Below are 27,975 nucleotides of genomic sequence, written 5' to 3' on the forward strand. Positions count from 1 at the left end.
CTCTTGTGCCACACTGCAATCAGTCGGTTCCCATACATTCAACACACATCGCCGAGCCTCGGGATACAGCGCCACACCCGTCACCTCCTCCATTACTGCATGCACCGCAGCCCAGAAACGCGCCACCATCGGACACTCCCAGAGGATATGAAGAAAAGTACCAATAAGACCACAGCCGCGTCTACACAAACCATCAACGGAATATCCCATATGGAGCAATCGAGGGCCGGTAACATAGACCCTGTGTAGTATCTTCAACTGTACAAATCGAAGGCGAGCCGGTATGGCCACCTCCCTCGGAGAAGCTATAGCGGCGGTCCAGTCCTCATCGTCTAGTTCCAGACCATCGGCGAGCCAGACCTCTCTCAGATGCGTGAGGAGGTCTGCACGAGTGTTAATCAATTTTTTATAAATCAGGGAGATTGTACTATCAGGGAGATAACCATCGAGTATGCGATCCTCCAACGGAGAGGACTCAGGGATAGCCTCAGGATTCGGGAAAGCCGAACGCAGTGCATGGCGAATCTGCGCATAACGAAAGAATTCCATGTCATTCAGCTTGTACTGCGTCTTAAGTTCTTCAAACGTCCTAAAAGCTCCCCTCGCCCAAAGATCACTCACCCTAGAAATGCCAATCATATCCCATTTCTCAAAACCCTTCGTCCTCCACAGGCCGCCCAACTAGTCAGAAGCATATAGTGGAGTCGCACGAGACAAACGGCCCCTCCAGCCCGTAGCGGCAGTGGCACAGTGCCAGGCACATACAGCTGTGTTCGTGGGACCCGTCAACTTGACATCGCCGGACATGGAATAAAGCGCTCTATTGTAATCTCCGCCCGGCAACAGTAGTTTATCCATCTCGTAGGCAGGATTCATAGCCGGGCCATACGTCCCATGATTCACCGCCACCAGCTGGGACGCCCAGTAGTACCTCCGAATGTCAGGGAGAGCTATGCCCCCATCATACCACGGGAGGGTCAATTTAGCGAGAGCACTACGCGATCTTCCACCCCAGATCAGCTGTCTCTGTAAACTCTCTACCTCGCTAAAATACCGCGCAGGCACCACATCTAACATATTCTGTAATGCATACAAGAAACGCGGAAGAGACATCATCTTGAATAAGGCCGAGCGGCGAAAGTGGAAGCTTCCGCCAGCGAGCAACATCGGCCTTCAGCCGTTGGAGCGGGGGCAATAGATTCAGAGCATAACGAATAGCAGGGTTCAAGGACATATAGACGCCCAGATATGTGAATCCAGAATGCGATATCTGAATTGGACACCCGCGGGGGAGAAGAGGGGGATCGCCCACAAGCACATACACGCAGGATTTCAGCCAGTTGATAATGAGCCCGGAATTGCGACCGAAGGAGTTTAACACATCAAACAATACAATCAAGGACTTCCGCGGGGATGTAAGATAGAGCAGAATGTCGTCTGCATAGAGTGACACCCGATCCTCAAAGGTCGGTGTCCATCGAATACCTTTCAAAGATGGTTCCCACCACAACCACGCTGCAAGAGGTTCCAGCGCGAGGGCAAAAAGAAGTGGGGACAAGGGGCAGCCCTGTCGTGTGCCTCTACCAAGCACAAAGGAGTGAGACACTCTACCATTCACCACCACCTGCGCCAGCGGATCCTCATATAGCAACTTCACCCATTCGATAAACCCAGGCCCGAAACCAAACTTAGCCAGCGACGCCCAGAGATAAGACCATTCCAACGTGTCCAACGCCATTGTGGCGTCCAAAGACGCCAAAATGGTAGGCTCCTGTAAAGAATCCACTCTCGCGAAGACTCCATGGAGGCGCCGCAAGTTCAGAGCGGTGTTCCGATGTGGAATAAAACCAGACTGATCCGGATGAACCAGGTCTCCGATAACTTTAATCAGGCGATTAGCCAACACTTTGGCGAGAATCTTTGGTTCAGCATTCAAAAGCGAAATAGGTCTATATGACACACAGCGATCACGTGGCTTTCCCTCTTTATGAATCACCACAATAGTTGCAAGGCGTTGATCGCGGGGAAGGGAGCCGACATCTCGGGACGCAACAAACATCTCACGGAGATACGGCGCCAACTTATCAGGCCGAAGCTTATAAAGTTCAATCGGAAGGCCATTGGGACCAAGAGCCTTACCTGAGCGGACAGAGCGAATCGCCAAAGCTATCTCATCACTTGTCAATGCGGCATCCATCAAACCTTTATCCTCGTCCGAGAGGCACGGCAATGCGATATCTCGTAGCAGTAGGTGAGAATCCTCTTCAGGTCTATCAGAGACCTGAGAGTACACCTCACGAAGGTGCTCCGCAAAACAATTCACAATCTCCTCTGGTTCCGTCACACTCACACCATCGGCACGCACAATCACCGGAACCACTCGGTTGGCACTCTCCCTTCTCTCCAGCCACGCAATCAACTTTCCGGCCTTGTCGCCAACATCATACAGGCGTCCCTGTTGTTCGCGAGCTTAGCAGCGTCAGTAACCAGCGCCCTATAATCCGACTGCTTAAGGCGGAGGGCATGGAGCTTGTCACTCGCGACACCCCGTCCAAGATCCTCCTCCAACTCGGCTATGTCAGATTCAAGGCGTACCACCTCCTCATTTTTACGTTTCTTGGCTAAAGAAATCAAAGAGAGGGCCTGCCCACGTATGACCGTCTTGAAGGCTTCCCATAAGGTTACAGCCGAAGTGACCGACCCCTGATTTTCTATAAAATAATGGTCCAGTGACTTAATCAAAAGAGCAAGAGTTTTGGGGTTTCGCAAGTACCAGGGGTTAATCGGCGCCACCCTCCCCGCCGCCCCCAAGGCAACCTCTAAGTGTAAGAACAGTGGGGAGTGATCTGAAATGCCTCGGGCAAGGTGTGTAACTTCCCGAATCATCTGAACCTGGGCAGCCGGCATCAGCACATAATCCAATCTAGATAAAGAGCCGTGGGCGCCAGACAGAAATGTATATTGGGTTAACCCCGGGTGCAGAAACCTCCAGCAGTCCATAAGCCCCATAGTGTTGAGAAAGCCACCCAACCAAAAGTGTGCCCCGGGGAGGTCCCTGGGCGGATACCGATCCTCTCTCCCCGATACCACAGAATTGAAATCGCCACCCACAAGCAGAAGGCCCTCCGGGAGTCCAAGTAACAACCGCCCCAAATCGGCAAAGGTGGTAGTTTGCAACCCAGGGGGGATATAGACAGAGACCAGCAATAAAACCTTCCCCTCCCACCGGCCCACCAACGCAACGTAGCATCCCCGCTCATCGTGTATGACGTCGTCAACTTCTAGTGGGAGAGAAGCTCTGACCAGAATACCCACTCCCCTAGAGCCAGAAGTGAAACCAGAGTGAGCGACCAAACGGTAGCCCCTTCTATTCATGGCTTGGCAGGAATGTCCTATTAAATGCGTTTCCTGCAGTAACACTACATCGGGAGAAAGACGCTTCAAGTACTGCAGCACCACCCCCCGCTTTAATCGATCCCCTAACCCGTTGACGTTCCACGTCAACACACGTAATCCCCTACCCCCCTCCCCGATGCATAGATTCTCCCAGCCACAGCGAGAACACGAAACAGAAAACCAATTGCCTTGTATGAAACTAAAACAACCCCCAGCCCACAACTCTACCCCCACCCACCCAACTCCCGTCACACACCCCCCCACCCTGCACCCCTGCACAAGACCATTCAGCCCCCCCAACTTGCAGTGTGCCTGTCGCCCCAACATCAACCTACTCTACGAAAAGAAAAACCCCCAGGGAGGAAGAGTCTCACCAGTTACCCCGCAACCCCCATATTTATGAAGGAACTAGGATACACTACAAAAACATCAAACCAAAGTCTGAGGTGAACACGATCCTGTCCAGGAGTCAGCATTTGTGTGTTTACAGTTTTCCCTCCAATCCGCCACCCGCGTCCGCGGTCCGCTCCGCATCATTACGGTGACGTTGCTGAGTGTCAAGCCAGTCCCCAACCGCCTCGGGTCGATCAAAAAAATAGGTCCGTTCTGCTAATTCAACACGCAACTTGGCCGGGAAGAGCATAGAAAACTTTAAGCCCATGTCCCTCAGTCGCCGCTTGACAGACACAAATCCCATTCTTTGCTTTTGGACCGATTGCGCAGAGTCTGGGTAAAAGCTGATATCCACATTCTCGTACTTCGTCGGTCCATTCACACGGGAGGCCTGCAAAATTGCGTCCCGGTCCTTAAAGTTAAAGATCCTGGCAATGATAGGTCGCGATGGAGCCCCCGGCTTCGGTTTACCTCCCGGGACTCTGTGGGCCCGTTCAAACATAAAATATTTACTCAGTCCTTTCGGCGCAAGTTTATTCAAGATCAGGTCTTCCACAAATAGAGCGGTCGACTCATCCTCCGATCGCTCCGGCACACCGATGATGCGCACATTGTTCCGTCGAGCCCTACTTTCAAAATCCTCCAGTCTCTTGACAAAGAGATCGTTGAAGGTACGCAGGTTGCGGGCCTCGGTCTGTAGGCCAGACACATCTGTTGACAGCCTTGAAGCCATGAGACCCAACGATTTGACCTTCTCATTAGTTTTCGACAAGTCCGCTCTAATCTGGTTGACATCGATCAACACAGTGTCCAGTTTGTGGGCCAAAGAATCAAATTGCTGGCCGACAGCAGCTTTCATAGCATCAATGGCACCCATGACGTCTTGTAAAGTCAATTCCGTCGAGAAAGACGAGCCTTCCTTGACCCCGTCCGGAGGTCCACTTGATAAACCGGGGGATCCCTTCTGTTGGGCATAGCGATCCATGTTGTTCGTTTGAACATAGCCACCTCTCCGGGTCGTTCTAGACTTTTGCATTTCGTTGTCCGGCCGGCCTATCATTACACAGCGGGACCACAAAATCCAGCGCAGCTGTGAGGCGCAGGTATCTCCTTGGAGAGGCCGCTCCAAGCAGTGGCTGGCAGCCCCCTCAGGCCAGCAATCGCCATCCAGTCCGGGTACAGTCCCTCTGCGAGCACCCGCCGCCGAACTCGCGGAGGAGAATCGAAATCGAAAGTGAAACTAAAGTGGCGAGCCAACTCTAAGATCTAAACCCGTTGTTGTTCAACTGCAACTCGGGAACAATGCCAACCTGAGTCCGGGGCGGCGTCACGGAGTGGGCCTCAATCTTGAAATCCACATATGTACAGTTCCTGAAGTCCGATTGAAATTCCGAGAACGCGAATCACCTAATCATCCGTTCGCCCGTGTTACCCCTTCAAGATAACAGGATAGTGATCAGGATAGACGTGGGAGGCTGCGAGGGTCTCGGGAGCTCTGTGTCTGCGCGTCCATCTTGGTTGCGTGCTAGGCTCCTCCTCTGCAATCCAATTGTTAAACCTCTATTAAAGAAGCCATAAGCCATTCCTGATAATCTGGCCAACGCTAAGCCTTTCTTTTTGTTTCTTGCATCTACCAAGGAGAACAAAGGATTTTTCTAAATAGGTATATATTTTTTAATTTATTCGTTTTACTGCTGAGATATGCCAGGGTTATCCGTGCACTACAGATATTCAATATTTATTTTGAGGGGAATTCTGGCGAGTGTGATAGATGTAATTTAAGACTTACTCACTGTCACAGATGAAAGAAAAATAAATATTTGCTCCTTCATGCACGAAGATCTTAACGGCTCTGTGCCTGACAGAAGCACCAGGCACTGCCTGTGGTGCCTTCAAGATACTGACACATGTGTAGGAGCTTGGTGAGAGTAGTTCCTTGGTGCTGGTAGGTGTCACAGACCTTTTGATACTGGACAGTGGCCCTTTATAATCTAGGCCCTTTGCAAAAGGAGCTTTAGACCCCACTTCTGAAAACTGTTGAAACCTATGCTACCGCGTGGGTACATATGTGAGGACGTAAGTGAGGGTTAATGGTGGCCTACTGGCTCCATTTCCCACTAAGAGAGGCCCTCTACTATTCGCCCCTCTGATGGATAAGGTAAGAATCTCAGGTCACAGAGCAGGACGGGGCGAAATTGTCACGAAGATAGGGTATAGCACATATTGTGTTATACATCCAACGCATGGTTAGATCGGGCCCCCCGCACCTCCATCAATTGTAATATGTATTGAAACCGCAAGAAACCAGCAGAAGGGTTGGCAACCTGAATATCAACCACCTTCAGGATTGCAGTAAGAATTTAAAATGTCGACCCTCTTTCTCTTTCATAATAAGTAGACGGGTGCTATTATCGCCTTAGCTTGTTTTTTGTAAACTTTGCAGAACTAACCCTTTGTTACTACCTACTTTTTTTTAGGGGTTTGCAGTCCTTAATTAGCAGATTCCTATTTGGTGGCAAAACCCCGTGATTCTTTTTCAAAGTGCAGGCAGTCCCCCAAACGAGGCAGGCTTAGGATTGGCGAAATATTATACTGTATTACCGGGCCTCCCAGTTGATACCGACCAATGACTGGCTCTTTAGCAACAGAAACGACCCTTTCACCAGACTGGAACTATTAGAAAGCTATGGGTAGCTCGCACTACTTTATGGGGATGCAGTTCCACAACTCCTGCCGCTGATTACTAGATTACCACTCCTGTGTTGGCATGACGCTTTGAAGCCAATTAAATGGCACGGTATACCCAGAAGTGTGACCTCCATACAAGGCATTTGGCTTGCCAACACAACAAGACTATCTGGATCCGTCCTTGGGTCTTGATAGGAATCTCAAATTATGCCAGTGTCTGAACCCACAATCGCATCAGATCATTTGAGTTGACAGAGGAATTCATTCTTCACAAGACCCACTTCAGATACCTGCAATTACGCCATGCCCTGGGTTGCTGCAGGAGTAGGCTAGAGGCAGGATCAATGCAATTCCGTAGTGGTAAAAATGGTCACTGATTGATTGGGAAAGAAGTGTATATTGAAGACATATAGTTTCTTAGTAGTTATTTCCCCCATACTCTACTGGAGTTGAGAACCAAATGGGAAGAAGACCTGGGAAAGATAGAGGATGGCGATTGGATTGAAGCCATAATAGCCCAGATGACCCTAGCAATATCCTTCTACTTAACTCATTCAGTTTTCATGGGTAATATAACACATAAAGATTCTGGCACATGGGTAAAACTCTGGATCCCAATTGCTGGAGATTCTGATCTGCCCAGGACAGTTATTTCTACATGATCTAGGACTGCCCATTAATAGCCAGGTATTGAACAAGATGAGTGACACCCTGGGGGGAGTAGTGGGACAAACATAGGAACTAGACCCCAAGATCATGCTGTTGGGAATCAGGAAATGAAAGGGGGAGGGGTCGCAAGGATTACTAGAAAGTTTGCTTTTGACCTGCTGATAGACCAGAGAGACGTTGCACTCCACTGGTGATCAGATTAAGCTCCCACACTAGAGAATTGGACTAGAGTCTTGGACAACTGCACAAAAGCAGAAGAGGTGGTGTATAAGCATTGAGGCTGCCTAAAGAAGCACATCATTGGGGATCAATGGTGGGACTATTCTCATATTTGAATTTAAAGTTCCGAGAGCAGACCACATAGTTCAGAAGATTAAAACAATCTAAAAAATTAATTTAAATGTTGTATTTCTTGAACATTTCATTGCCTGAATCGGTTTATGAATAAAAAATCAATAAAAAGTGTTAATAAGAAAGATAATTCAATCCAAGTCTTAGTGATGGTAATAACACCTTTGTATGAAGAACAATAGATGGAGATCCAGCCTAAGGCTAACACTAGAATTGGCCATCTGGTGTAGAAGCAAACTTGTCCAAATGGTGGGATGGGAAGAGTAACTTAAAGAAAGCCTTTACTCAGCAATCTAATGTAGCGTCTGCAGAATCCTTCAGTTTATCACGGTACTTCTCAAAGCTGTCATAATGGTGGTGCTGGTGACACGATTGGGAAAGTTCAATTAAAATGTGGAAAGATTTTATTTAGTGGCTCTGTGGCTTTTGGGTTTCCAAAACAAAGCCAGCATCATACATTTTCCTCTTTGGATAAGCTAGGCAACATTCTTTTATCTACAGTCATTTTTGCTGCTTCTACATCCGGGAAAAATCATGACAGTTTGCGCTGGGATATCACCTAGTATTTTTTGTAGAACACAGCATATCCAGCTCTTATTGTAAGCCAATGTGCAAACAATACCAATTTCAGAAAGATGTTCAGACATTCTTCCACTTCAACTGTAAACATATTCCAGTTCTTGCTCCGGGTTCCGAGGGAGGGACTGGTCTGAACCCTGTTATTAATCCTGTTAAGAATAATTATCTCAAGACATGTTCCTGCATCATATCAGAAGACCAGCTTGCTGACTGAAAACAAGTGAGTAAGATTAAGGACCAGTGCTAATGTATGGCCGACAGTATGACTGGCAGAGGTAAATTTGAAATCTCAAAATCTTACCCAAAGAAAATGTTAAATCTAGAAGATTACAATTGCTGCTGTAATTTCCTAATTCCAAGAAATGAGTTTGGAAAATGTTTTCCCAAAATTATAGCTTTTTAGCTAAGTCACTTCTTGCATGGACAGTTTGTAGATAAAACATGTTGATTCTGGTCAGTGAACGAATGCTGTGGTTGGATTGTAGCGCTCCTCTGATAACATTTCATTTTTGGATGTTTGTGTCAAATAAAAATGTGGCCTGGTTAATATATCGTCAGTTTGTATTTGCAGTGAGTGGTAGAGGATCTGTGTGAGTTAATATGGTGCCGATAGGCATTGTGTAGTGTTAAATGAATGCTTTAATGCAGCCAACTAGCGCTATTTTAGTACCACATGGAATCCTTGTTTTCAGGTCTGCATACTTGTAGAGGTGTGTTTCAGGGTGTATTGACTGTTTTTTTCTACTGCCATATTCCATCCCTTTAGTTAGAATGCTTCTCAATCCTTGATTTAAGTTTGTGTTAAAGCTGATCTCTGCAAAGCTTAAAATACTCTTTTACACCTGCTACTGTTAATGCATACAACTTTATAAATACTTATGCATGCGGTTTTTCTTTTTTTTTTTCTCATTGGCCTATAATTTGTAGTGACAAATATTTAATGTAAATAGCTTATGTCTAGTCCACGTGTTTGGATGAATTGCTTTCTTTTACAGCACAAGTAGGAGCAAAAAAATATAGGCAAGGTAAATGCATGGCCTAGGAACTGTAGTTCACCAAATAATGTAAAATTGTTGATTTCTTCCCTTCACCATTTACTAGTACAGTAACGTAACCTGACTTATTTGAGATCTTCTCTAGCCTGATCTTGGTCCCAGTAGAACTTTACGCTGGGGACTAGAAGAAAAGAATACCTGAATCTCACTTCTTTATTATAGCACATCCTTGTCTCCTAATCTTTCTAATCCATGTGAGTACTACTGTAAAAGGGGGTAGTGTGTAATCCCAAATAACCAACATATCATCCAGAGGACATTGGTATGTGGCTCAATATCACACACCTCAGCAAATTTGATTGATCTAGCTTGTGATGTGGATGAAAGAGGACATGATGATTAATCTCCATATGGGTAGTTCAGAAGACAAACGTAAATTAACTTGAATTAACCAGGCTAACTGTGCTAGAGCACTTAGAAGAACCACAAGCGCAGTATGCACTATAAACATTGGGTAGCCTTTACACAATTAACTAAGTCAGAAAGATACATTTAGAGGAATGTTTTCATCCTCATCTAAACTGTTAAGTGATTCGCAATCCGGAATCCTCTATTGTGGCACGATTTAGCTCCAGAAACAAAAAAAGTAGAAATGCATAAAGTAACTACCTGTATTAGTCCTTTGGCTGGAAAGAAAGTTGATTTGTATGGAACACTGCCAAAAAAATCACAATAGCAAAAAAAAGGAAAGGGAGTGAAAAAGGCTATTCAAGAAAGGTAAACTATCAGATACCTAGCTATGTGTTCGATGATGGCTTTCAATAAAGAAAAGACTAACTAAAGGGGTTTAAGGCTAAAGCACATAAAGCATTTCCACACAATCCTCAAGTAATAAAGTAAAATCCAAGCACTTGCCTACATTTGCTCTAGAACCTGTATACACAGATTTTAATCTGCCATTTTTACATGTTATGTATCCTCTTTGTTTTAATTTTTCTTTCCTGTGTGTCAATTGAAATTTATTATTCCCCTAACGCTTGTGTTGCCGATTCTGCCTTCTTTTAATGCTAAATGTGGAATTTGATTTTTCTAAGCTGCACCCTCTGAATTCCTTTTCAGGTTGATGCAATAAAGGAAAAGGTGAAAGTTGATTCTTGTTTTCCATTTTTGTCTGGAGGACTGTCTAAAAATTAAATCTGCATGAGTTTGTTTTCCTTTCTTTCTTTACACTGCTTTCTCTCCCCTTTAAACTAAATCTCACTAAAAGCCTCTGCTATCCCTTAAAACATAACCATGATAGTTAGAACCATAGGTTGTTAGTAGAAATGTTCACTACTAATCACCTAATACTGTATCAGGAAGGGCAGAAGGCTAACCAGTTGGTGGGTCACAGTCTTTTAGGGTCGAATAAACCTACCTCATGCAAAGTATCTAAAGGATGATTTTTTCCCCCCTAATAATCCTTAATTTGTGCTGATTGGCAGGTAGTGTAATTTCCAGCATGAGTGGTAGACGGCATAGCACATGGGGAATTTTCATTATTTGTTTTAGCTGGAGGTGCTTTACTTGTTCCAACATTTTAGATCAGTATGCCAAGTGTTGGTTACACGTCCTGGGTTTCAAACCCCAATTTCCATGGTGATGCCAGTTTGTATATTTATGTACAAGATAGTGATGAAGTATCTGCAAGCTTTGTAAATTACCCAAGAAAAGCAGAGCTCAAAAACTGATTGTGGGTAGTCTGTACCATACTACAAAAATACTGAAGGAAGTTGTAACATGTTAAAATCCAATAAAAAGGTTTATAACAAAAAAAGTAAAAACAAACTACCAAACCTATGAGGTGGGGTGGTGTAAGTGTTAAGTCTGATGCCACGCACTGCTCCTCGACCAAAACTCTACTTTTGCACTACAGCTTATTAAACCAATCCAAGTACAATAACGTGAGCTGTTTTTCACCTTTTTAAGAAGTTTGAGGGGACAATTCTATATTATTTTCAACTCTCTCCCACCAAGAATTTCAAGTTGAAATGTTAAGACGATGTCTTTATCCTTGAACTGCCCTTATAATGGGATCGATCACCAAAAGGAAAGACACATTCCTGCACAACATTCAGAAGTTTACAGCACTGAGTTTTCTTATTAAATTGTTTGTGTGGTATAATGACTATTATATATAATTATTATTATTTTTTTCAAATTACTTTTTTCTTCTTCCATCCTTGAGATGTTTTCTGTTAGTGTAACGGACTGTGACCCATCTTCTGATCTTTCTCTCAGTTCTTACTAATGTGTTACTCTGACACCAAGCAGCCTAGATAGAGGTTGGATGCACCAGGAGTGACGTTCCTCTCGTTTTTTCAGGTCCCGGTTCCTATGGTGCTCATAAGTTGTTTCTTTGGAAATTACTAATCAAGCACTTTGTTAAAAAAAAAATCAGGTGCTTGATAATTTGAACATACACAATAACTGCATTTGGCACCAGGTATCATAAGGTCAGACTACACTGCATCCTACTGTGCATTTTAGGCTTTCAGATCAGAATGTTTTTTGCCTTTTCTAGATCACCTGTTCACTGTTTATATGTAAAGAATATTTTGACACCAGTTCTGATTTTCTTTTTTGCTGGGTCTGGTAGTTCTCAGAAATCGTATGCTGGTAAAATCAAGGATTCAAAAATACTGTCAGTTAATAGACTCTTCTTTCTTAGCTAAGCCTCGTTCTTGTATCAGCAGGTAATAGTGTGTATTATACCAATTTGTAATGATGCTTTTAGTGGACTATCTATGAAATGTACTGAAACCATCCTAGTGCTAAACACTAAATGGTAATAACTTTATCATCACCAAACTACCAAGTTTGAACCTGTAACTTTGAGATAAGTGAAAAAAAAAGGAAACTAGTAAGGCAGAAACTGCTGGGATTGATCTTGCGGCCAATAAAAGAAAATAGTTGATTTTTATGCTACAGTAAGTTTTAGAAAGTTATTTTGATGACACTTATTTCAGAGAACAGCAAACCTTTGCTTAGAATCGCAAAAGCAGATCATATAAAGCACATGGCCAGTCTTGACTGCTAAAGCCTATAGTGTCCCTTTACAGCACATGCCTGCTGTTAAAAGTGTGGACTACTTACTTCTAGATTCACCTTTCCTTTTCAGATACATTGAAGTGAATGCAAAATGATTTTTAAGCAATTGAAAGTTAATTGTGCTTCTGTGATGCTCATTGGAAACAAATGGTGCAATCTCCATGAGCGCCACAGCATATTCGTAACCATTAGGTTTGTTTCTTTGAGTAGAGCAGGGCCCTTGAATATTTTGTACATCATTAGATCATTTATTAAATACAACTAAAATCTCAAGTATTTTTTTAATAACGGGTAATAACTGCACAGTAGAAAAGTGCCACAACTCCTATGTGGCACCAAGTTAGTACCCATCATAATGTGCCACAGCGCAGTGTCTCAGGGTGTTTTTTCAGCTTTGTGTGATACAATGCTTTAGCAATATCAGCTAATGTTTAACTATTTACCACAGAATCCATCCTGTCCGAGACGTGTGGCTGTAGATATTCATACTGGACATATTAGTGTCTTCAGTGTTTTGCCCAGATGTGTGCAAGTTGATTTTATTCAAAGAAGTCTTTCAAGTCACGACGTACTGTGACCCCTCCTCTTGCTGGTAATGCACATGTTCGACTCCATTGTTAAATTATTTCCATTCCTCCGTCAAGTGTGAATGCATGCTACCGTTCGACACGTTGCGGTGCTCTTTTCGCTCCACACAGAATCCTTCCCTACGTCTATATTGTAGTTGACTGCATCTCCTTTTCTTTCTCTGCTTCGGTTCAATGTCTATGACCTAGCTTCAGTGGGTGTGGGTTTGGGTTGACGGCGGCCCCTCCAGGGCCTCCTCCCATCTGTCGCATCTCTCCGGCATGACTGTCATGGAACAGACACCATTACATTATTCTCCTGGCTCCCACCTAAAGTATCCTTCACCGATCTCCATTAAGTCTGCAATTTGTGTCTTTCACCGAAACACAACAAGGCTGATAACATGCAGTGCTCCCTCTGCTCCAAAAAGACCCTTTGAGAGAAACCATTGAGCTTGGCATCTTGAGATGTTGCTTAGGAGCAGAGACGACACCCCAGACCTGTTTGGCCCAGAGTACATCAAGGGGAGCACCATCCACAGCCCTCCGATTTGGAGATCGAAGACTTTCCACCAACTCAACAGGCAAAGTGAGCTCAGTGAACTGGGGTGGCGAAGTGAGCTAAAGAACTGATGGATTATACCCAGATCTGTGACTAGGGGTGAGTGACTGAAATGCTTCAGCACTCCATCCATTATCTCCTTGTGTTTGCTTTGTTTGCCCTAAGTTGGCAGGGTATGCCAAGATGTGGGTCCCTTGCTCACTTTGCCAGTGGATTCAAGCTAGCCTGGCTGATGAGGGTTGTTACCCTGAAACCAGTTCCAGGATGCTAGTTTCTGGTCCAGGGAAGACCTGGCTTAACAGTTCGGGCTGGACTGTTCCCACGAGGAACAGGGTAAAGACTGATTTGCATATGGCTTGGTCTGAACTGGGGTGGCGAAGTGAGCTAAAGAACGATGATGGATTCAAACCACATCTGTGACTGAAAGTGAAAGGGTGAGTGTCTGAAAAGCTTCAGCGCTCTGTCCATCTCATTGTGTTTGCACAGTACATCTTCACCTCTGCTCTCAAGGGAAACAGTCCTCTGCATGGGGCATCCAGCCACTCTGGAATGCCAGCGATAAGCACTCGAGCCATCACTGCCTTCGGGCCATGATCTGTACTGACAGTCATACTGATTTAACACCCGTCTCTGCACGATGAAATCAGTGAGACTGGCGGCCTCAGCAGGACTACACTGACTCGATCTTTGGCGCCGAAACCCTTAGCGCCACCAGCAAGTTCAACCTCTGCTCTGCCACTGTAGAACCAATTATTCACAAACTTCAAGAGGAGATCGATACTTGGCCAATACACTTGGTCATCCATTTCCACATGGATTGGATACTCACTCAACCCTAGGGATCTTCATCTGCTCAATCTATTAAATGCCAGCGATCATTTAAGTAGGCCTTGGAAATTCCAATCCCACCAAAGCAGCACAAGAAGGCAAACCATGCTACTACCCCCTTACCCTTCACATGTACTTCACCCCACTCTCTTCTTCAAACTTCACCTGCCTCCTTCTTCAGGGGTTCCACTTGACATTACACCTCAGGATTCACTTCATTCCAACGCAGGTAGTCATTTGACACTTCGTAGGGCAACCCATGAGACTTCTATGATGCAGGAACACCGAGGAATACAGACCCTGAATTATATCCTGCATACCCCACTCTGCCAGACCATTCCACGTTCTATCAGGAACTAATTGGTAAGATCGCTTTTTTCTATAAGGTGGACTTCACACACAACCTTTAGAAGAGGACTGCTCTTTGAAACCCTCTCCTCCACCCACCCTTGAGATATTTTCTGTTTGTGTATCGGACTGTGACCGATTTTCTGATCTCACGTTCCCTTAGTTCTTAACTAATGTGTTTTGCTGAACCCAAACAGCCTAGAGGCTTGCTGCCCCACGAGAGACGTTCCTCTGGTTTCTTCAGGTCCCATTTCCTATAGCTTCCCATGCTTAAAGGCATGCTCTGTTATCCGACCAACATATTTCAATAGCCTGTCTGCACTAGAGTCATAACTCCCAGGGTGGACAAAAAGCACATTTGACCCCATTTTCATACATGGGCAGCTCCCACCTGACTCCCTAGTTGGGACCATATCCCGTAGGAGAGCCAACCCTCAGGCCACTGGTGATGCTCCTCCACCAAACAAGGTGTGTAAGCATTTAGATGGTGCGGGAAGAGTGTATCCTCGCAATCAGCCAGTCATTAGTACATTGCTAATTCCATCACCCTCTCTGATTAGGCCCACTGGGACGAAATGGAGGAGCTCCTCCAGCATCTCCCAGAGGTGCACAGGAAAAGAGGTTATGAGATTGTCTCAATGGGAAAGCATATTCTAACACCACTATCCGCTGTGCATTAGATGCCTCACACACGGCTGCCGGAGGAGTTAACTCCTGTCTCCTTCTGCGCAGAAACACCGTGCTCCATATTTGTGGTTTCAAGCCCAGAGGTTCAGCAGAACCTGCTTCACATGCCGTTTTATGGGCCGCATCTTTTCTGTCCGCAGGTTGGCCAAGCATAGAAAATTTAAAAAGATACAGAGACTGCAAAGGTTATGGGTGCACTTCAAACACTGGCACCACGCGGCTCCTTTCATCGCCATCTTCCCTGATGCCTCCACATCTTACCAACTTCCACAGGGCAGCAGCCCTTTCCAAGGGGATCCTACAGAGCCAACAATTCTAAAGGGAGAGGTAAAGTGTGCTATACCAAAGGAGCTGCCGCCACCACCAAATCCTAACTTCTTGCACCCTGCCCCTCACCACCCCTACCGATCACACAACACCTGTCGAGGGGAGCCTACAATGGTTTATCCCCACTTGGTGGCGCATCACATCCAACCAGTGGGTGTTGGACATTACCCAACATGGTTATTGCCGGGAGCTCATTTCCACGCTTCCCGTCATTCCACCCGCCAACACACCCTCCCCGAGACACCAAAGGTTACTCAGGGTAGAGGTCAAAACACTACTTCTCAAAGGGGCTTTATGACCCATCCCCCCATCATCCCCAGGGCACAGGAGTATACTCTCCTTACTTAAAATTCCCAAGATGGACGGGGTCCCTTGGTTCCATTCTGGACCTCAGGCCCCTTAACGATTACATCTCTCAGGGCACTTTCATATGGTTACTCTTCAGGATGTTATTCCCCTTCTACAACAAGGCCACTTCATGACTTCATTTGGGGGTCACCTCTGCACCCCTTTTGTGTTCACAAAATGTCTTGTGGTGGCATCTGCGCAGATGGGGCATTCATGTCTTTCCCTGCCTTGACGACTGGCTTATCAAAGGTGCCACCTGCCAGCAATCCCGCGGACACAGTTCGGTTATGATAACCCTGTTACATGACCTAGGGTTTACAAACATGACCAAATCCCACCTACAATCCCTCCAGATTCAACCCAGTCTAGGGGCAATTCTCAGCTCAAGAGGATGGCATGACCTATCCAAACCCAGCCAGAATGTAGTACTTTTAAACAGACCATCAGGTCACGATTGCTCCCTGCTTTGCTATAGTGCCCCATGCCAGCCTACACATTGCAGGAATGTCTAGCGCAACAGCGGTCTCAAGCGGAGGGTCATTGGAGCGATCTGGTGTTGATCGGCTACCACACTTGTCGCTCTCTGCAGTGGTGGAGCAGAGGTGGCCTTTTCTGAACCCAGTTCCGCAAAGGACCAATATAACGATGCCTTCTTTACAGGGTGGGGTGCACACTTGCTGGATCTGCCTGTCCTGTGCCAATGCAAACCCAAGCACCGGGGCCTCCACATCAACTACCTGGAACTTCTAGCTGTTCACCTAGCGTTGAAGGCTTTCCTACCTCACCTGACAGGCAAGAGTGTTCTCTTCTGCATGGACAACATGACAGCCTTGTATTACCTTCAGAAACAGGGAGGCACCTTGTCTCCTTAACGGACTCATTTAACACAGTGCATTTGGAGGCGGAGTCTCCACCACAAAGTCCATCTGCTCGCGGAGTACAACTTTGCTGACCTCCAGGTTTCGGCAACAAGTCCATCCATGGGGACCCCACCCAGTACTTCAGGCTTTGGGGCTTGCCAGAAATAGGCCTTTTCGCCACAGCAGAGAACGCAATATGCCCTAACTTTGCCTCCAGGTACCCACAATCCAAAGGCAATACTTTATGGATAATTTGGTCCGAGATATGTGCCTCTGCTTTTCCGCTTCTCCCACTACTTCTGTTTGTTGTTCGGAGGCTCTGGCACACATCTCACCCTCATTGTGGTGGCTCCCACATTGGCCCACCAACTTGGTTAATGACTCTGTTCGAACTCTCTCTGGCTCGACCCGAGGTGCTTACCAACAGAACAGACCTTCTCGCGCAGAACCTTGGACAAATCAGGCAACCAGACCTCGGCTCCCTCAACTTTGTAATCTCGCTCTGTAGTCGTAGATTTTGGATACTTTAATCTTCCACCTGCATGCATGAGCATTCTCAGAAGCATGCAGACCTACCACCAGGGCCTGCTTTGCAGCCAAGTGGAGGAGGTTCAACTCCTGTTGTCAATCGGAGCACATTGATCCCTTAAAGGCCACAGTGAAGGACATTGTCTGTTTCTTTTGCAGACTTCTTCCTTAGCCATCGTCTCCATACGCCTACACCTAGCTGTTGTGGCCGCCTACTCTCAAAATAGACAACACGTGTCTCTTTTTTTAGATTGTGAAATGCATCCAGACATGCTATACTAAAGCTGGGAGAATCCTTCCCAGTCCTCCCAGAGCCCACAATGCTAAAAAAAAAAGGAGCCTCCAAGGCCTTTCAGAGGAACATTCAAATAGCTGACATATGCAAAGCAGCTACCTGGTCCACACTGCACACTTTTGCAAAACATTACTGTGGATGTGCTGGCAGGCCAACAAGCTAATGTTGGCCAGGCAGTACTCTGTACACTTTTTCAAAATACAGCGGCCATGGACTACCCATAGCTTTGGGAGAACTACTTTACACTGTGTGCACAGCATGTGTATCTACAGCCATACATGCCTCGAACAGAATGTTACCCTGTAAGCATCTGTGCTTGGGATGTAGTTCTGTTGATTCGCATGCTCCCAACCTCCTCTCTTGCAGTATTACTATCTCTTTTCCCTCTTTTGCATGGATATCTGTCTCTACATGCTATGCTTCACATTCTATCATCACCCGCCGTGTGGGAAAACAATCTAACAATCTAACAATGGAGTCGATGACTAGGCTGATTACCAGCAAGAGTTGTCCCAGTACCTTGTGACTCGAAAAACGTCTTAGAAGAAAAGCAACTTGCACATTCAGGCCCAACACTAGATGGCAGAAGTATGCACAACATGTATATCTACAGCTACATATATCACGAACAGATGCTTACAGAGTAAGTAACCTACTCCTTTCCCTCTATGCATCTCAGGTTTACCATGCTGTACAGTTTTCCCTACTCCTGGAAGCGTTTTTCTTGTAGTTTGTCCTGTCACCAAACTACCTGTGTGCCTTCTCTCAGAACAAAATGTTTTCTGAACGTCTGCTTTGTTTAAGTGCTCCTTTAGTTTTCTCCTCAAGTCTCATGGTATTTGCAAGAACTTCTCTAAAGTGGTAAATGTGGTGGCAACATCTAAGGAATATGGTATTTCTAAATGCCATGTTTGCAGCATGTGCTGTAGTTCACCTTCTGTGCACTTTCCTACCATCTAGTGTTTGGGTCTGAATATTTACAAGTTGTTGACGTCAAGGATTTAACTTTCATTTTCAAAAATAACTCAAGATGACGTTTTCGATCCCCACAATGCTGTTGCACGCACACTCCACTTTGGAGTTTTTTTTCCCATCTGGTTCGGAGCTAAGGTATGGTTGTTGGTTTTCAAAGCGGACTATCAGGACTTAAAACAATATGTTTACAGTTCTACACAACAACGAAGATTAGATAGTACCCAGGTACATCCACACAATTTCAGCATGTCAGACTTTGCTTCAGCTACAAATGTCATTGAATTGATGCACTGCTAACCATTGGCTCCATAAGACTTTTATTACTGGTGTTTTGTGTAGAATGAGAAGCACTCATTTACTCTGTGGGAGATAGATGCCACTGAATTGCTATTACATCAAGGATAAAATTGAAATATAATTGCTTCCAATTGTAATCTGTACTGCCTTGCAGATCACGGCGAAGAAAGTGGTTTTGCCTGTCAGTATATGAAATATAAACAAATCATTCGATTGCTCTTGATCATCAGTTGGCTTACTATGCCGCCATAAGATGAAGTAGCTTTGCAGAGGTATGAAAATTGTTATGCGTGGGAGTAATCCTATAGTCCTTCAAGTGTAACAAACCTAGGGGAGCAAGCAAATTTTTCAAATGAACAGGAATCCCTACAATAATTAGCAACCACATCCATACAAAACCACAGAGGTACCAAGACCTTGCGTTTGGTTGTAAAACGATCACCTTTTGTACATGAGGTACAATCGGAACGTGTGCCACTTTTTATAGTGGTTGGGTAGGCTCACTCCAAGTCTCTGCTCTGGTCACTTCAGGGGTCCCAGCAGCCTGCCTCGAAGCTTGAACCAGTTTTGACCCGGTAGGTAACTTTGATGTGCAAACCCTCTTTAAGTGCTGGCTTAGTTTGTAGGACAAAAACATCCTTTACCTTGGAAAGTGTCTGAGGGCACACACTAAATATCCTTGATGCAGTCACATGATGGCTCCACAGATAGGACTTGAGACAATAGCATATATTTTTTCAACTCCAAAACTGGCTATATTTTTGCAAAACCTCAAAGACGTATTTAAACCATAGAGGTCATTATCACATTCCTAAATGAACAATTGATCCGACAGACAATCCCCTGGCACTTGCAACACAGGACCCATTACAAAATTTACCACAAAGAAGAGGACTAGGACAGTCATGTAAAGATATTGTTTCATATTCCTAATATCTTAGAGTAAATGCTCAGTCAGATAATGAGGAGCCTGTAGAACATCATCCCATTAAAATGTCACACCCAGATAAAACTTTAACCTGCCATTTTAATTCAGTGAGCTGTGTTTCAGAAGGGCTTCATATTGGCCATAGATCAGGAGAATAATGTCTTTATTGAACCATTGCCCAGAACTGAGAGAATACTATTTACCCATTTTAAAAACCGTATCTATTCCTTACCTTAGAATTTCCCCTAAGCGTCTGACTGGATCCGGAGATTTTTTCTTAGTAGTATTCCTGCACGGTGGTAGACTCCACGTCCGTCGACTCCGCGTCTTTCGTGGTCGCCGGTATGACATGCGGTGCCTACTTAGACGCTGCCCCTGCGCACTGACATCCATTCTTTCTTTTTCCACGCCAGCCTAGCTGAGATCCGGAGAGAGCTACCTCTTTAGTCCCTTCTTGACTAAGCTTTTTTTGACTTTTCTCGACTCTTGTTCGATTCCTTGATTCCAAAATTTGTCGTACCGGATTCAAACTCTGCGAGGCTTGTCACAAACTGATTTCTGTGACGGACCCGCACCTCGTGTGCCTTTTGTGCCTGGAGTGCGACTACGACCTGAAGTCGTGCTCTGACTGCCGAGCCATGAATCCAAAGGCTTTGCGTGAGCGGTCCAGAAAGCTCTTGGAGGACCAGGAGGCAGCTCCGCGTCACTCCTGGTCTCGCTCGAGTAGAAGGTCTTGAGACCGCTTGCAGAGCCATCACACCTCGTCCAAGTCTTCGAAATCTTTGGGGAAGTCGAAGCACAAGAAGGCAAAGAAGGACCAGCGCTCTTCGCCTTCTCCCCGTCGGTCGTCTGACGCAACGCGGGATCGGGAGCGTCTACTCTCACCAGCTCCTCAGGGACAACTCCATGCCTCCCTCTGTTTCCGGGAGCTGGGGCATCTTTGGGCAGCCTGAATCCACTAATGCACCTACGGGTCCCGCAGAGCCGGTGGGGGGTCCTGTGCCTCCGAAACTGGTGGCTCCGGCACTGTCATCGGAGGGCCCCGAGGATCCAGGCCTAGATCCGGTTTGATGCCGGTTGACCTTACTCGACCTTCCCTGGTGCCGATCTTGGTGTCAGCCGTGCTGCCGGCCGACGCCGTCTCCATCCTCATCCCTAAGATGGACCCAGAGCTGTATCGACGTGGTGGTTAGGACTAACCTCCTGACATAGGTGCTTCAGCCTGCAGCAACTTTCTCTGAACCCTCTCCCCCCTGCCCTTCAATGAAGCCTTCACTGACATCCTTCTGGGCACCTGGCCCAAGCCCAGCACAGGGGCTCCTGTGGAAAAGACAATTGCCCTCTGTCACCGCCACCGCCTGGCCCCAGGCGACCCAGTTTTCCTCCACCCAACACCCTTCACCCGAGAGCTTGGTGGTCCAAGCCTCTTCACCCAAGGGCGCATTCACTTCTGCTCCCCCAGACAGGGAATCCAAGAAGCTGGACCATCTTGGGAGGCGCATGTTCTCTTCCTCCAACTCGGCACTGCGGTCCGTGAATACCGCATGCCTCTTGGGCCCATACTCCAATACAATCTGGGATATGGTTGCTCTAGTGCTGCCTCAGTGCCCGGAGGAGGCCCGGGCTGTTCTCTCCCAAGCTGTGACAGATGGGAGAGACGCAGCAAAATTCACGATTCAATGTGGACTGGATACCACTGACTCACTTGGCAGACGATTGCCACGTTTGTAGCCCTTCGGCGCTACACCTGGTCGAGAGCATCTGGCTTTTCGAGGGATGTCCAGGAAACCCTGCTGGATATGCCCTTCGATGGCAGTCTTCTTTTTGGTGTCAAGTCAGACTCTGCGCTGGAGTGCTTCAAGGATTCTCGGGCTACGACTAGATCCTTGGGCCTTGCTGCATCCTCCCGTCCACCACAGTATGCTTTTGCCCCTTTCGTGGCTTCGGAAGGGGCACCCCACAACGTCAGGCCCTGTCTAGCTACTGCTCCATGACGCTGCCCAGCCTCTGCGTGGCTGCTGACGTGGGACCCAGTAACCTTTCAGATCCGGGAGCCAGCAGGCGGGCCGGTCCACCCTTTCACCTTCTGCAGCAGCCTCCAAGCCCTCCTAGTCTGACCATTCGGGACCATCAGCGGCCAGTGGGTGGCAGGATTCTCCACCACCTCCCCCAATGGCAAACCATCATGTCGGACAGGAGGTAGTCCGAAGGGGCTACTCCTTCCCCTTTGAGACTACTGCTCACTCCATGCTGCCATTTTTCGATCGCATGTCGGAGGATCATTTGACGCTTCTCGACTGGGTAGTTTCAGCTCTTTAGGCCAAAGGAGCTATCGACAGGGTCCCTGCGCCAGAAGTAGGTTGTGGTTGCTATGCCCGCTACTTTACAGTGCTCAAGAAGGACAAAGGCCTGAGTCCTATTCTAGACTTCAGGACCATCATACCACTTCCTCCAGAAGAAGTGCAAACTGCTCACGTTGGCTCCGGTCCTGGAGACTGGATGGTGGTATTGGACTTGCAGGACTCCTACTTCCATATCCCAGTCCTGCCAGCCCAAAGACGCTACCTATAGTTCACAGTAAGCCTTGAGCATTTTAAGTTCACCGTGCTCCCCTTTGGCCTTACCAGTGCACCTCTGCTGTTCACGAAGGTGATGGCGGTGGTCGCAGCTCATCTGCGCAGATCAGGGGTTCCAGTCTTTCCCCGATCTCGATGATTGGCTGTTGAAGGCGGGCTCGCCCAAGGCTATCGTCTCCCACCTCCAAACTATGGCAGACCACCTGCACTCGCTGGGATTCACTATAAAGGTGCTGAAGTCACGCCCGACTCCCTCTCGGTCGCTCCCGTCCATCGGAGCTGTTCTGGACACAGTGCAGTTTCTGGCTTATCCTCCCGAGCAGCAAGTCCAGGATATTGGGCTATGATACCAATGTTTCAGCCTCTATTCTGGATTTCGGTGAGAGTGACCCTGAGGCTGCTCGGCCTCTTGGCCACCTGCATCCTGCTGGTGAATCATGCCAGATGGCCTATGCGGGCTCTGCAGTGGGACCTGAAGTTCCAGTGGGCAGCATCAGGGGAAGCTTTCAGACTAAGTCCAGATCTCAGAAAGGACTGCACAGCAACTGCAGTGGTACTTAACAGGCCAGGATTGGGTCAGAGGCAGATCCCTCTCCCTTCCCCAACCAGAACGAACAGTGGTGACTGATGAGTCACTCCTGTGACGAGGTGGCCATCTGGGAGAGGCGGAGATCAGAGGAGTCTGGTCTCTGGCGGAGTCTGGGCTCCATATCAACCTGTTGGAGCTCCGGGTGATTCGCCTGGCAATGTATGCATTTCTTCCCTCCCTCAAGTGGAAAGTAGTGCAGGTGTTCACAGACCACACCACTGCCATGTGGTACTGCAACAAACAGGGTGGGGTGGGGTTGTGGACACTGTCCAGAGGCTCTTCGCCTCTGGCCATGGCTGGAACATCAGGGCATGACCCTGGTGGTTCAGCACCAGGCAGGTTCGCCGAACTCTAGGGTGGACAAACTCAGCCGTCTGTGCTTGGTGGATCACGAATGGCATCTTCACTCAGAGGTGGTGCATGGTCTCTTTCAGCAGTGGGGAGAGCCTTGGTTAGATCTGTTTGACACCAAAGAGAAAGTGCAATGTCGGGAGAATCTTGTCACAGAAGCAGGGGACGGTCCTCCACCTGAAACTGTCCAGCCTCCACCTCCTTGCGTGGAGATTGAGCGGCGACAGTTGACTGCTTTTGACCTTCCGCCCATAGCCTATAACGTCATCTTGACAGCCCGGCGTCCCTCCACTAAGATGGTATAAGCCTGTCGATGGAACAAGTTTGTGGCCTGGTGCACAGCAAAGGCTGTGGATCCCCTCTCTGCCCCTCTTTCTGAGGTTCTATTGTTCATTCTTTCTTTGGCCTAGTAGGGCTCTGCTCTGGGCACTCTTAAAGACTATCTGGCAGTTTTTTCTGCTTTCCATCGGCTACCAGATCAGCCCTCTTTATTCAAGTCCCCTATTGCAAATAGATTCTTTAAGGGCATTATTCACCTCTTTCCTCCATCTCCTTTCATAATGCCCCAGTGGGACTTTAACCTTGTCTTAACTTAACTTATGTGTGCTCCTTTTGAGCCTCTTCACAACTGTCCTCCCAGGCTCCTCACAGTGAAGACTGCCTTTCTTGTTGCCATTACCTCTGCTCGCAGAGTGATTGAGCTCCAGGCTCTTCCTTCTAAGCCCCCTTTCTTCTCTGTGCATCCGAATAATGTGGTGCTTGGGACCAGACCCTTGTACCTTCCTGACGTAGTTACACCTTTTCACTTAGGACAAACTATCACTATGCTCACTTTTTTCCCCACCTACGCACTCTTCCAAGGAGGAAGAGAGACTCCACCATCTGGACTCGAAACGTGTGCAGTCCTTCTACCTTGACCGCACAAAAGATTTCCGGGTGGACAATCAACTGTTCGTAGGCTATGTGGGTGCCAAAAAAGGTCTGGCTGTCCAAAAGTGTACCATCTTAAGATGGGTTGTCCTTTGTATAAAAATGTGTTATGCTTTAGCGAAAAAGGAACCTCCAGTTGGGCTGCGTGCTCATTCCATTAGGGCTACGGCAGCAACTACCGCTTTGTCATATGGAGTCCAACTCATTGACATCTGTCAGGCGGCAACGTGGGCATCTATGCACACTTTGACCAAACATTGCTGCATGGATAGTCAAGTACGGAGGGACTGCTATTTTGCCCGTTCTGTCCTCCAGGACTTTCTGGTGTGAACTTGGTTCGCACACCCTCCTCCAGGGTTGATATTGCTGAGGTATCTATTCTAAGGTAAGGAATCTATAACCTTCTCTGTCAGATTAATAAGTTACTTATGGTTGGTACTGATGTATCTGTAAGAGACATAGGTTAGTTATAGATTCCTTACTGCCCACCCATCCTCCCCACTCTGCGAACTGACTTCTAGGGATAGGGACTCCCTTACAGGGCCCTAGTTGTGGCGTACCAGTGGTCTGTGTCTTGCATGGCTCTTCGCTTCTGACGTGGAAAGTCGTGTCAGAACGGATGTCATCACGCAGGGGCGGCGTCTAAGTAGGCACAACAACGTCATCCTGGCGACAACAATGCCATCCTGGAGAAAACAATGCAGACGACGGACGCGGTGTCGACCGATGTGCAGGGGTACTGTTAATAAAAAATCTTCGGATCTAGCCTGCCTCCTGGGGTAAACTCTAAGGTAAGGAATCTATAACTAACCTATGTCTCTTACAGATACATTATTACTGAGGGTAAGTAACTTGTGATTTAAACTGCAGAAAACTTTAAAATGTACTGACATGATCTTCAACACCTAGAGTAGAACATAGTCTTGGCTTCTCCCTAGATCCCTTGGATCGAGGCTTATTTGAAGTCCTACACCAGAGCACAGTACAGGAACACTCTGCTAGTATTTTGGTTTTCGACCTTGCCAAAGAATATCCACCCAGTTACTTGCTCCTTGAATGATGTCATGCTCTTTTTTTAATAGGCATCTAGTTGAATCAGAACCTAATATCTACAAGACTTACCTAGCAGTCATTTCAGGGTCAGAGTAGCAGCACATCCTCTGCTGATGTGGTCCGCAAACAAAATGTGATGGACATGAGGTACTAGTTGTCTCCAGTTTGTCAAGATGTTGTCCCTCCATACCCACCACTTGTCCCCAATTGCTGTCCCTCCTCCGGTCTCTTTGGATCCCAAATTTGGTTCTAGTTCGGCGGATGGCACAACCCATCTTGGCTTCCTGTGATGCGAAGCTATTTTTTTAAGTTCTTACCGCCCTGTCTTAGGTGCTTTATTTGAACAAATTATTCCTCAGGACTTGGTCCACTTTTGTTACCAAGGCTTTAGATTTACATGGTATGTCTCTTGTGCTTGCTGTCTCCTCATATCATGCTTGCTGCTTCCTTAGTCAAGACACTGTACAGCCATCCCCTAAGCATGTCTAAAATTTATATTTGGATATACCCGCTTCTTTGTTTTCCACAAAGTTTTGGGATTTTGGGATGGTGGATAAACTACAGATGCCACCATTGCAGTAGGCAAAATCTGGCTTTACAATGATTCATCACCCTAATCCATATGCTCTTTACTATTATTAGCATGTTCCCCGTTCCTGTGGTCAAGTTATAACAGTTGGCTCCCGTAAAAAAATTAAAAAAGAGAGAGAAAACAAGAAAAACTGGTGAGGTTCACGTTTCATGGATGCAGGTTTGGTGCCAAGTGTGCAGTAGTCATAAAAGTAGGTTCTGGTTTTCTCACTAGGTGATGAGGGACCCACATATATGGACTATGACTAACAGAATAAAAGTGACAAAATCTGATAGTCTTCTATTTGCAGATTCCTTACGTTAGATTATTCCCCAGGCAGACTGGACCCGGAAAGGTTTTTTGAGCAGTCCCCTTGCGCATTGAAAGGTGGTGGTGTTCAACGTAGCGTTTTCCATGCTGGAAGTGACTTGCACAATGCCTATATGTGACACCCCTGCGTGCTGACCTCAATGCTTTTTTTTCCACGCCATCAGTGCGGATCAGCATTGCGCTCCCCTCAATCACTTTTTGACTGACTTTGTCAACCTTTTTGTCGACTTTGACCAGTGTGCTGTTTTTCCACCCTTATTTTAGGTAGGTCTCCCTAAAAAAAAAAAAACGACTTCTTTTAAACTTTGTGGTGTCTGTCACAGGCATATGTCTGAGACAGATGCCCACTTGGTTTGTCTGTGGTGCCTGTAGAGTGACCACAATACCAAGACTTGCCCGGATTACAATACCATGAATCCGAAAGACATCTGAGCGGGCCATGAAGCTTCTGTCCGATTGGCATGCAACACCACACTACTCCAGCTCCTGGGACTGCTTTCTGATTCGCTCATGCCCATCATCGCAGTGATCCCAGATTTCTACACTTAAGTCTCATAAGAAGTCAAAGCGTTCTTCAACTTCCATGCGCCGGTCCTATTCATTGAACAAGGCACAGGAACAATGCTACAAGTCCAAGCCCTGCCTTTAGGTCATCCCTGTGGAGCCTGAGTATGCTCCGCGTTTCCGTGAGTTCATTAAAGCTGTTGCAACCCCTGTCCAACTTTGAGAATGTTGAGGCCACAAGCCAAATTGTTGGCCGGCCAGACCCCTCTGGAGCGCCTGTCCCCCGCCCCCCATGGGTTCAGAAGGGACTCAAACTGGTTCTATGCCAGCAGGTTCGCCCCTTGTGCCAATCAGACCCTCAGGATCCGTTGGTGGATCTAGATCGGCTCCGAGCCGAACCAGTGTCACCGTTGGTTCTGGTGCCAAAAAGGCCCACACGGCCTGAACTGGAGCTGCACCTCTATTTTACTGAAGGGCCCACTGAGCAAGCTGTCTGGAGGGGATCTGAGATCCTTATGGTTCTCATCCAGGGGATACTCATCAATAGTCATAATCTATGAATAATCCCCGCCCATGTGCGGGATCCCGGAGCATATAGAAAATACATATATATACATATATATATACATATGTGAAAACATATAAAATGCAGCCTAATGTTCAAAACATGGCAATGCTGTAAATTACATATTTTTGCATAGTAGTGCCTGTGAGAAGTTGGCCTGATGTATGATGTCACTAGTTATAGTGTACACCTTATATCAGTCCAAATACCCTTATGGTGATTGGTTGTAAAGTCAACCTTATAGACCAGCTATCCTAGTGGTAGCATGGACAAGAGCAGTCTTAGGCTAAACTCTGAATGGCATGTGAAGCCAGCTGTGATACCATATATAATCCCTTGAATACCAAATGAAAGGACACCACAACAGATATATATATAAAATAAAGTGTATTTATTCTAAGCAAACCCTCAGCACTCTTTATGAGTTTAGAGGTAAGTACAACACAGTCTTATTAATGCATACAGTAAGTCACACAGGTAAGTAATACAGTTAGGCCCTAGGGGCCACGCAAACCATATACTAAATAAGTGGTATAAGAACCACTGTCACGGAAATAGAATAGGCCTAGGCCTAGGGAATCGCTGGGGCTACACTACACTAGCGTTAGTTAGGAAGTGGGAGGCCCACGGGATTCGTGTGCAGAGTGGAAACACTCACGCGTAATGCGTAAAAGTCAATAGCAATGTTACAGTTTAGAAATAGATAGATTTAGGACACTTCCGGAGTAGCTAGGAAGTTGAGACTTGAAAACTAGACACTAGGATAGTCACTATCCTGATGAGCACCGGAGTACCC

The 27,975-nt window shown here is 46.7% G+C and overlaps 1 protein-coding gene across 2 annotated transcripts in view; it reads left to right on the forward strand.

Annotated features, from left to right (window-relative positions):
- The window catches only part of CLTC (clathrin heavy chain), an 853,725-nt gene that overhangs the window by 711,344 nt on the left and 114,406 nt on the right, over positions 1-27,975 (forward strand). Inside the window, exon 31 of one of the 2 annotated variants that reach the window (XM_085649400.1) lies at positions 10,191-10,211. The exons of the other annotated variant lie outside the window; for it this stretch is intronic. Coding sequence (XP_085505526.1) covers positions 10,191-10,211 — 21 coding nt within the window. The remainder of the gene's footprint in view (positions 1-10,190; positions 10,212-27,975) is intronic. 2 annotated transcript variants of the gene reach the window in all.

Source organism: Triturus cristatus, chromosome 3_2 (genome assembly GCF_964204655.1).
Source record: "Triturus cristatus chromosome 3_2, aTriCri1.1, whole genome shotgun sequence".
Classification (NCBI taxonomy): domain Eukaryota; kingdom Metazoa; phylum Chordata; class Amphibia; order Caudata; family Salamandridae; genus Triturus; species Triturus cristatus.